Source organism: Alosa alosa, chromosome 16 (assembly GCF_017589495.1).
Source record: "Alosa alosa isolate M-15738 ecotype Scorff River chromosome 16, AALO_Geno_1.1, whole genome shotgun sequence".
Classification (NCBI taxonomy): domain Eukaryota; kingdom Metazoa; phylum Chordata; class Actinopteri; order Clupeiformes; family Clupeidae; genus Alosa; species Alosa alosa.
In genome coordinates, this window is record NC_063204.1 from 25,531,410 (window position 1) to 25,543,156 (window position 11,747).

The following is an 11,747-nucleotide window of genomic DNA, read 5'->3' on the forward strand; positions in this document are numbered from 1 at the left end:
TTCTGCCGAGGTAAACAAATGTGTGTGTGTGTGTGTGTGTGTGTGTGGGTGTGTGGGAAGGGGGGTTGTGTTCTCCTGAGCCACAGTGGTAGCATGGCAGACAGGTGTTTACAGCAGGAGATTTGTGTCGCCTCCGCAGCCCACAGACTCTCAGGCAGATGAAGAAAAAAGAGCCATTCTCATACAGCCAGTGCTACTCAGGATTATGACTTTGCATCTTCGGAAAGAGAACAGTGCCCACAGAATACTAAACCAGTCAGTGCTACTCATACTGTGCATACTACCCATCAACACTACTGTACCACTGTCAGTAGCAAAGAGAGTGGTGTTCAAAGCATACTCAACAGTATTATTTGGGAATTAATACTGAAATGTATTAACACTTTTGTTATAACAATCTATACTTTATTATCTATTTAAGGTGGGCTCTGTATGCATGTTTTACATCTATAATTATTTATAATAACATTAAATTGCATGAGTCAGTGTCTTGCCAGTGTTTTCGTAATGCACCATCAACTTCCTTTGTAATGAGAAAACACTGCTTCATTATGATTGCTCTATCTGCTATCAGTACTAATATAAGGCCTTTTCACACAGAGAACATGCTTCGCACTCAAATGATAGCCTAGGGCAAAGAGAATGGACATCTCAACATAAGGATACATTAGAAGATGATGTAAACTTTGTCGCACGACGTGATAAGCAGTTCTGGTGCTTAAAAACGCAACGTTCCATTCAGTCATAAATCATTTAAGCGTAGGCCTAGTGCTCGTCATGAAAAGAAAACAGCAGCTTAATATTTTTCAGGTGTTTAACAGTAGGCCTAGGCGCACTGTTAGCAGTTATGCCGAAGGCAGTGAGATTATTAGGCATTGTATCCTGTCTGTTTGGAACATCGCAGTTCGGGTTGATAAGATTCAGTTAATGCGAGTATGGCCTATGGATCGTCTCAAAGTTTGGGGCAACCAAACAGCAGTATAGGCAAAGCAAATCCTAATTGTTAGGTTACCATAGCTGTCTTTTCTCTAGGCCTGGGCCTATCGGAAATCGTGACATAAGCACATTGGTTTCTTTTTTCTTTTCTTTCTTGTTAGCGTGTTGGGTAGTGAAACGATCATTTAAAGCAGTACATCATGTGAGCCAGAGCCGACATGGCCAGAGCTGCTGTAGCCTATAGGTATTCTGTCCCACCCAAATTTGCTGAACTACTTGCGAAGTAGCCTATTATCACAGACATCACATGTATCACACGAAAGAGCTTTTTCTCAGCTTTTAAACGATGTTAGTGGTTAGTTGTTGTGATAAACGGTTCGTGAGAAAAGTAACTTTAATTTAATCATATTTTTTGTGCCCGTTTCCCTACCCATTCATCTTGGTGGAATACTTCGCGAACTTTACCTCAACACATGACAAACCATATATCAGAATAAACTGCAGACCTTACCGAACACAAAGGTGTAAAGCAGTGGTCCCCAAACTTTTTCTTCCGAGGGCCAGCTCACTATGCCTGGCTCTAAGAGAGGGCCAGAGACTCGGAGTAGTTACCATAAATAGCTTAGTGCTATGGACAACAGCAGTCTACCTTAGTTCAATATTCCATTACATTTAATCATAGGCTACTGCAATTTAATACCATTGTTAGCTGTGTTTACATTGCAATCATGCCATATCAGTGTTAAATGTAGCTCAAATGAAATAATACTAATAAAAAAATAGCATTCCCAAAAGTATTAGCAGGGAGTCCCAAAAGTGTATTTTATTCAAAATGTGTGAACTCTGAACTCTGTGTCTTTGCATACACAGCTCAAGTTGTGAACAAGCAATATCCTACAAATAATTTGAAGTTCTCAAACTATGAGAGTTTTATGAAGTGCTGGCAAAAACATCTGAAATTACCACTTTCACTCACCTGATGAGAACTTTGTGAATTTGTATGAACATTTGAATGAGTGAATAAAAAATAGAAATAATTATCCCAGAAAGTCCCAGAAATATGACTTGAATAGAAGTTAGTTAGTTATTAACAATGAATTGATAAACTTGTAGAATACTTTGAGCACTGATGCAGTCAGCATAGGCCTCTTACATTGTTTGCAGGTAGGTAGGCCTACATTTCATTCCGTTTTCGATGGCAAACGCGAAACAGCGCCAAAACAACTACCAGTGTATAAAAAGAGTATTACATGTGTACTGTTAAGACTCGCCATAGAGAATGAATGGGGGAAATTACGGAGGTTATAGTTTGACGATGTCGTATTGCCATGCGGGCCAGATGCTATATACCACGGGCATGTTTTCGGGGCCAACCAAAAATGAGGTGGTGGGCCGTATCCGGCCCGCGGGCCGTAGTTTGGGGACCACTGGTGTAAAGCATGCCCCTACAGTTAGCCATTCCAGAGTAATCCGGTTTTTTTAATGTCTTTATGCATGTCTCCAACTTTGCGGTTCCTGATGTGTTTAAATTGTTCAATAGGTCTACATGATTTTATAACAGGCCAAATACAAAACAAATGTTACAAATATCGCCTAGATATCTGTAAGCATTACAATCAGAGGATATACATATAGGGCAGACAGACGCTCATGAGTTCATGCTTTGTTTTTTCACTGGATTTTAGGATAGCCTATTATGGCAACTGATTGCATTCCAAGCTACAGTCAACTCTAGCAGGCATTGAATGACTGGAGACTTTGTGAATTTATAGATTGACATAATGTGCTGTCTCTGCTATTGCTGCTTTTGATCAGTTAGATCTATTTGCAATCTCCTGTGGTGGGCTGGACATAGCATCGAAATGCCCACCCAGATTCCCCTTTCCACCTTGACCCATTCACACTGGTGCCAGAACGAAAAAACTCGGCAAAATGTCTAGGGGGCTTGGTAGTAAATTTGGTGAGACACTTTGTCCCGCCGTTCCGCCTCGGTCTATGTGAAAGGGACAGTCGTTCCGCGATTCTGGTATATAAGATCGCGGTGATTTCGCCAGTGTGAAAGGGCCTATAGTATACAGTGATTATCGCTTTCCTCTTAAGTCATTATGTTTGTGCTGTAGCAACAATCAATATCTACACACATTATTAACATAAATCTCTTGTTTGTGACCTACACATGGCTAGCCAAGGACTAAGAGCATGTCCCCTGTGATAGTGTTGAAATAAGCATTTGATAAAGTTGATGTGCATAAGCACTTTTTGAGTGCATGGCACTGCTTGGCGGAGTTTGCTTGTGTTGAGTGTGACTGATTGGAGCTGATGAAATCACCTTCAAGCTCATACACCTATCAAACATCCCTAATGGGGACTAATGGATCCACACACACTTCTGTCACCTACACACACCATGTGTGGCCTGAGAGAGAGAGGGAGGGAGAGAGAGAGAGAAGAACGGAGGTGAAGAGGAAGAATTGAGGAGAGAGAAAAGAGTAAGAGCAGAAGCAGAATGAGAGAGAAAAGAGTTGTGGGAGAGCATATGTTTTCTTCTGGATCTAGGCAAAGAAAGAGGGAGAGAGAGAGAGAAGAAAAAAATCCCCTTGTGTGTGTGTGTGTGTGTGTGTGTGTGTGTGTGTGTGTGTGTTTGTAAGTGTGTGTGTGTGAGGACTGATGCCAGGGCTATCTGTCCCGTCACTAATGCCAGCCACTTACTGCCTATTATGTGGGTGATCTGCAGCCAGTGCCCCCGCCTCGCCCCGGGAGATGGTGAGCCTCAAGGAGCGCAAGACCGACTACGAGTCCACTGGCACCAACGCCAGTTACCATGGAAACAAAGGCGAGCACACATCCAGGAAAGACGCCATGGCAGGTAAGCACACGTGTGTGTTGGAGGGGCTGGCAGTCATGTGTAGTCTCCTACAGTTTTGGTCTCAATCTGTTCTTGCCGTCATCAGACTGTCCCCACCCTACTCTTCAGACCTCACCTAGCCAGTGCATAGCATAGGGAACTTCACACACAGCTGTCGTGAGACATGGTGTGTATGTAGATGTTGAAATTTGTGACATTGATCATTCATGGCTGATACTTATTTCTCAGATGCCGAGTGACAAGTTTTCATATTGATGAATTTAAACGAGCAAAAAGTGTGCATTAACCCAGGCAGCAGATGACCTTTTCAGTCAAACTTATTGTCTGGCTGTTCTTGTATATGTTCCCTTCAAACCAACTGACAGCTCACTCAAGTTCACGCTGTGAACACTGTGACATATTAATTCCCAGAGAAGGCTGTGGCATTTGCGCTCTTCTTTGTTTTTGAGCTTTCACACAGATCTTTCTCTTTCTCCTTTTCCCTCTCTGTCTCTCTCTCTTTTCCTCTCTCTCTCTTTCTCTCATCTCATCTCACAGTGCAAATCTCCTGTGGAACTTCCACGCTGTACCAGAACGCCTACACAGCTTCTAATGAAGAGCTCAAACACAACCAGGTGAGGGGAACAAACAAGGCTTTTTATTTCAGCTCGTCCTGACTCTCCACCAAAAAAACCCCATCCCAATCTCTTCACATCTTGTACTTTTTTCGTCTCTGTGCTCTGTGCAGAAGCACTGGAGAATGCACCGAGTTCACATCAACCAACCTTTTATGTCACGTTCCAGAAACATTTTGGTGATTATTATCACCCTGCTGTGAATTAATATATAAAAAAGAAATACTCCGCAGATGCTATGCATCGTTTATGGCATATTATAAATCCGGTCCTGTTTGCGGGGATTTGCATTTTTTGTTTTGAGGGAGCCCATAAAAAAGTCCTCGTTAGTAGATAATAAGTGGGCCAACTGTCTGTCTCTGTCTGTTAGTTAAAGAAAAGGGTCAGATGTTGCTCACAAGACTTTATAGATTCAATTACACCAATGAATTCATGGCTCCATATGCCTACATTCATTTTTATGAAACATCTGGTGGCAACTCTGCTGAGCTCTCCCTGATTTTGGAGCACAAAGCACAAAACACACACACACACACACACACACACACACATCAACACACAGAGACTCTGTGTTTGGCAACAGTCTAAGTCGAGGCCTATAATGACTAACTGATTCAACTAAGATGGCTGTTTCTCTTGGCAGCTGCAGGAGGAGGGAAAAGGGAAAGGGGGGGGGGGGTCTTCTCTGATAAGCCCAAATCTGGCATAGACTCCTCTCACAGCTGCCACCGATGCCTCAAGCCCGTCTTGCACTTAACACGCATGCACACATACAACCTTTGTATTCTGCTTCCTTTTAGTGGTTTATTGGGTGCTCCAAGTGTCTTAAAAAATTCCATTTTCTAACCCAATCAAAAGTGCCTTCTCATTTTCTCGTATAGTGATATGCAATTTCAGCAGATTCTTGCCAGCTTTGAGTATTAATGTATAGTCTCTCTAATTACTCATGGCTACATTGCTATTAGGCTGTTTGGATAGTAACATTGCTACAACTAGTGACTAGTTTATCTCAGTCTTTTGTTTAGTTTCCATACAACAGCATTGTGCTGGCATACAGCATTACCTTGGAGAGCCAGAGGCCAGAGCCAACCTTAGAATAGAAACAGACCCCCACGTTTGACCTCTGATCTCTATGTGTCTCCAGGTTACCGCTGCGCAACCTGCCCCTCAGGAGAGCGTTGTCCGCAAGGACTACGAGACGCTCCCGCCCTTCCAAAACTCCACGCGGAGCTTTGAGGAGGCGTTCCTGGAGGACCAGGTGCACCGTGCCGCACCTGCCGCGGATCTCAGTATGCACCTGGGCCTCAAGTCGACCGGGAATTATGTGGACTTCTACTCTGCCGCCCGGCCCTATAGCGAACTCAACTATGAGACGAGTCACTACCCAGCCTCGCCAGACTCCTGGGTCTAGGGTCTTGGGAGGTTGTGTGTGGGTTTTGTGTGTATGTGTATGTTAGTGTGTTTGTGTGGCCAGGGTCGGGGAATGGTTGTTGGGTGTTTGCGGGTGAGAGATGCTGAGCACAGGACCAATCGACTGGTCTTGACAGGTGGGGAAGAGAGGGGGGGTGGCTGACTGTGCATGTGCATGCCACAAAACATTGTTTGTTGAGTTCAGTTTGTTCAAAGCTGGTTTTCCTGGAGTTTGGGCTTCAAGCCACAGTTTAGAAGTCAAGTGATATCAGTGAGTCTAGATGTGCATGAAGGCAAATCGAGATTTTCAGGAGAGGTGGGAAAGACATGAGCAGATGAGACATAAGAAAAGGCACTTAGTATGAGAGTAGAGTCATGAGGACATCCCGTTGACGTAATGAAGATAAAGAGAGAATGACATGATGGTAGTACTGCAGCGGAAAAAGTGAGACGAAGCACAAGAAAATGAGTTGTTTACAAGATTGGTGGGAACAGCATTTCACCGTTTCTTTCTTTTTTTTGTACACCATTCCTTTGAGAGGTGAAATAAGGCTTCATCTTAAACTGATGGAATGTCAATCTGTACAAGAAGGTTCTTCCCCAAGCCTTTTTGCTCTATATTTTTGTCTTTTTAATTTTTGATTTGTACTTTTTTAATTTGTTGATGTAAAGTATTTGGTGTACATTGCAGAGATACAAGTGCATTGTGTATATTACACGGATGCCACGGTCATCCAGTGGCTTTGGACATTGTTTATGGTACAAAAGTAAAGAAAAAAAAGACTTCAAAATATGTATCAATCATCAATGTCCCCTTTCCAGACAAAAGTATGTTTTAACAGCAAGAAGGACATGCATAGCAGTATTGTTTGTTCTGATAATGTGAGTTTGTGGCAACTAAACAAATGTTTGAAGCAGTTCAGAGACAGTTCAAACAGCATCATTCCACCCTCTTTGTTAATGAAGTGCTTTTTCACTGCCTAAAAAATTAGATGTAGATATTATGAAATAGATCCTATTGATTTTCACTTATATCAGATCTTTTTTTTCCTTTCTCTATCAAATGATAGTCTTAAAAGATAATAAATACAAATGTTGGTCATCCATATTGGCATAAAAAAACTCTCTGTTCCACTAGTATCTCAGTTTTTACGTGCTTACACAAGACAATGACTGACATTGTGCCAAATTTTTTTAAACATCTGGATGAGGACTTTGGAAAGTTGTCGAGGCCAGCTGACGTTTCCTTTCCACAACTAGGTATAACCTCTGCACACTGTCACTTATTTTATTTGTTTTAAAATTGTGTTTTAATGCTAAGTAACAGTATGTCTACGCAAACAAAAGGAGAAAAAAAGACAATAACCAGGAGGGCAAAATCTTTAAGAGCTCGATTCCCTCTGAAAGATGTACAAATCTGTCTCTTGTTGTTAGTAAGTGTGTGCTGTATGTTGAACCGTTTTGGAAGAGGTGTCCTTCCCAACAGCCGACTTCTACTGTTTGATTTTCCATGACAAAAACAAAGTGAGGTATTAGACTGCAATGTTAATAGAAAATGAGAATTATATATATAAATACATGCAAATATAAATATACAAATATATATACAAAATTATACATATATAATTTTTATGTGATGTCAGTGTCACCAAAAGCAAATGAGAAGAAGTAAAAAGAGACTTGTGTAAATGCACTCTGTTTATCTCAATCATTCCAAGCGGGAATAGAAAACCAACACTTGAAGATGTTGACCTCCTGGGTTGAGCTGTGCTGCTTTTTTTGTTGAGCTTCATAGATAATCACTCTGGATTTGGACTGTTCTGATGCCAGGACAATAAATAATTCTCAGAAATCTGCATAGCTGTTCTGAACTGATTGCCATCATACAGAAAAAAATGAATCAACACAACATGTATTGTAAATCTGAACTACAGATATGGGTCACACTTGTAAGAGGATGTGTTACACTTGATATTGTCAACAGAGGTAATGGTGTTGGGGTTAATTGCCTCACACTTTTTATGTCTACAGTGTACCACCATTGGAATCGATCCAAAAGAAACATTTGTGAGTTAATGGTAAGCTTAATGATTATATGCTTTGGCAGTGGCTTGGCACAGAATGTGTATAGCTAAAGAGCCTTTTGAAATGCTATGTTTTTCATGATAACTCATTATCATGAATCGTCACTTATGTCATGTTTTTACTTACATCACTTATTTTGTCTTTAAACATCCAAACATCACATCTGAAAATATAGCATATGGTCATATGCTAAATGTTCTAGCTATTTGTTGCAGGATTGATCAACCTGATTCCATCGTTTGAATGGTCCACTGTTTTTATCTTGTTTCTGGTTGGATGAAATAAAGAGGGTAACCTGTAGATATACACACTCTCCCTATCTGGTCTTACTCTTTCTCAAAATGGTCGGCAGGAATTGATCATGTCATAAAGTGTGGTTTTAATGTTCTTCTACTGTTATGCATTTACATGTTTTACTTGGGCATTCTATGGCCTTGGTCCTGAAGCATGCTATACTGTAGTTCACAAATCCAGTTTGTTGGCGCACTCCATAAGGATTCCATTCTCTGAACCTGGAAGACCCACCTTAACCAACCCGGTGGAAAGGAAAAGCTTCCAGATTCAACCAGCCTGCCAGTTTACAGTGATCCATGCTGCAACATGAAGAGACATTGTTATCCGCTCTTAGCTCTGGAGAAGCACTCCTGCTAAGTCCCCTACTGCACACACTGTTCACTTATGACTGCAGGGTCACACACATCTCCAACACTATCATCAAGTTTGCTGATTACACCACCATAATCGTCTGCATCACACACGGAGAAAAGTCTGCCTACAGAGCAGAGGGGGCAACGTTAACATCATGGTGTCAGGACAACAACCTGCTGTTAGTAAAACCAAGGAGCTGATTGTGGAGGAGTCTGTACAGGAGGCTGCAAGGAGGAGAGCAGTACCTTCAATTACATCGGAGGCCAGCAGTGGAGAGACTTCCTTGGGATTATCATCAGCGAGGATCTGAGCTGGTCCCACCAGATAGGTGTAGTCACAAAGGCTGCAAGACAGCGGTATACTTAACAACTTCTACTGCAGTACCATTGAGAGCATCCTAACTGGCAGCATCACAGCATGGTACGGCAACAGCACTGCCCATGACCACAAAGTTTTGCAGGGGGTGGTCAGCTCAGTGCATCACAAGGACTGAGCTACTAACCATCCAGGACCTGCACAGCCAGACAGTATAAGAGTATTTGGACCCGTACCATCCGATTCAGAAACAGTTTTTTATCCACAAACCATCAGGATAATGAACTGTCATTGTGGCAAGAACACTTATTCTGACAATATTTCACTATTAAAAGAGTACACATTCCATATAATCACCCTACACACTTTAGTGTTTAGAGTGACTTACTGTCTGCAGTTTACCATTGCCACTTTAATTACATGTTCTTATATCGTTCTTTTTGCATTTAAGACTTAAATAACTATTTTTTAAAATTGTTATTCATTATTTCTATTTAACTTACTCTGTGAAGTTCAGCTGGCGTCTAAGAATTTAATTACTGGTGTATTGATGTGACAATAAACGTGGACCTGAACTTGAACTACCAGCACGGGCCCCACAAACCCTCAAAGGACCATGGCACAGTGAGGAGGAGCGTGCCACTACTCACCCCTAAGGCCGATTTGTGTAAGAGTGGACATACTCGGCACTTAATATGTCCTCTCTGACCACACCACTCTGTCACCTAGCCTCTGAAAGTGTTACCCGCTGCATCTTTATGACACTGGGGAGTAGATGCCTGCAGCCAAACTACACACACACAGTCGCACAGTATGGTAGTATTTTATTGGCTCTGGTGTTCAACCTCTAAAAAGATATATTGTACAGATGGATATATCACAATTGTCTTTCCATTTAAGGGCATTTGTATTTCTGTCTCCCCTAATGCCTCAATCTCTGTCTGCTGTCAACGTTCAGTCTTATATTGCTCAAGCTCAGCTGAAAAGCTAGACATAAGTAACAAAAGACTTTGCAACTGGTGTCTAAAACATGACATTTAATTAGTTTATAACTGATAAACCTGATGATTTAAAAAAAAAAGTGTTCTGGAAAGATGGCAGATTTCAATGTTGGTTACCCGCATGAATAAACTTCTGCGTTGAAAAGGTGTGAATAGAATCTAGAATGTTGCAAATGAATGTCATCTTTTTTTTTTAATTCTTCAATCAAAAGTACTGTGCGAAAAATCCATCTTGTGGATTTGTTCCCATGCCAGAAAAAATAAAACTAGACAAGTGTTTTTGAAATGATTTAGTTTGTCAGCTCAGATCCATGGAAGCCACAAACTCAATACCTATTTTTAATTTGTACCATACAATTGACATAAACACTCAACTGTTAACTGCAGTGCCATTGTGTGTTTCTTTAGAATTTGATTGGAGATTTTGATGAATACAATAGGGAGACCAAAAGAGACACAGGGAGAGACTTTCTCTCTAAGCTGCAGATTTTCAGTTCGCCTGCAATGCAGCCTCTCATTCAGTGGCCAAGTATTGGTACAGTTGCACTGGATATATGCTCCTATTCACCCAAAATTCCTGCCACTGCCTTGGATGATTATGTATGGTGGTTTTAGTAAAGTTACATTTTCTGTCGAGGGAACTTTGTGTGGTGTGTAAGAAGGTGTGTGAGAGAATAATCTAATGTGGCATGAAAAAGGGTCTTCGGTTTAACAAATGTGATCCATTTGAACTTTGCACAAATACAGCAGGAAGAGGAACTTTCTTCTCCCTCCTCCCTGGCTAACAGCATGGCTGCATGGCTCATCAATGCTCGGGCCGAGCTGGGGATTTGGCGCCTGATCAATTTCCGATTAGACAATGCACAAATGTAATTCAGCCAAGACACTTCAGACCTCCAAAACAGAATTATTCATGGGGAGAACAATCTCATTTGGCCATTTGCTGGAGACATCACATGCCTTATGGCTGTCAGTGTTTGAGATTCGAAGTAATTGTGCGTGTTTGATATTCATTATCATTGTGTAATATCAACGACTATGCTGAGACAAAGAAAAGGCACAAGGCATGCGTTTCTAAACATGGCAGGTCGGAAAAAAAGGGTGTTCAAGTCTGGTAATTCAAGCATCCCTTAATATACTGTATTTATGTTTTTATATTCACATCATGTTATGTTAGCCATGATTATTCAGAGTTATTATTCAATTATTCGCTCAGTCTCATGATCTTTCTGGCATACTTGGGTGCAAGCACGTGCACGCACACACACACACAAACACACACTCACCCACACCACGTGGCCTGTCATAATAATCTCTGCTGCTATGCCATCAGCTCCATAGGAAGAAGTCAAAGTCAGAAGTCAAAATCTTGGGCCTGTCAATATGGAGTTACACTAGCCAGGTCATGTGATAGCAGAGCAGAGTGAAGGGCAGGAATGCTGGGTGTAAAGGAGGTGTTACCTGTCTTCTGTCACTGTCAGCCTGCCTGCCTGGGTCATTTTGAGCATCTTGACAGGACTTTGATGTCCCCATGCTGTTTTCACCAGATCCTTAACTGGCCCCAGAATGGATGCTACTTCAGCCATGTCTGCTCAAGAGGGTAAACCTAAAGATGATGGAAATCTCAGCAAGTACAGAAATACCTTGAGATTAGATAAAGATAAAGACAACTGTCAGTGTGAAGAATGTGTTCACTTCAGGACTGTCCAATTAGTTGCAAAACAAAAATTGCAAAAACAATCTCAGGAGATGAAAAGAATGTTTGGTACTCTCGGTGTGTCTACTGGAAACTATTATATGCTTCAAATGGCTTTGGCTACAGTGAAATTAGATAGGTGCATGTTCATTAAGGGACAAGCCTCCCCTCTAGTG

At 41.5% G+C, this 11,747-nt stretch overlaps 1 protein-coding gene across 5 annotated transcripts in view; it reads left to right on the top strand.

The window, feature by feature from the left end:
* ctnnd2a (catenin (cadherin-associated protein), delta 2a) overlaps positions 1-6,743 on the top strand; it is a 287,423-nt gene extending 280,680 nt beyond the window's left edge. For all 5 annotated transcript variants that reach the window (XM_048266125.1, XM_048266123.1, XM_048266126.1 and 2 more), the window contains 3 exons: positions 3,671-3,802; positions 4,340-4,416; positions 5,561-6,743. In XM_048266125.1, coding sequence (XP_048122082.1) covers positions 3,671-3,802; positions 4,340-4,416; positions 5,561-5,827 — 476 coding nt within the window. In that variant the 3' untranslated portion in view covers positions 5,828-6,743. The remainder of the gene's footprint in view (positions 1-3,670; positions 3,803-4,339; positions 4,417-5,560) is intronic.
* The last annotated feature ends 5,004 nt before the right edge of the window (positions 6,744-11,747 follow it).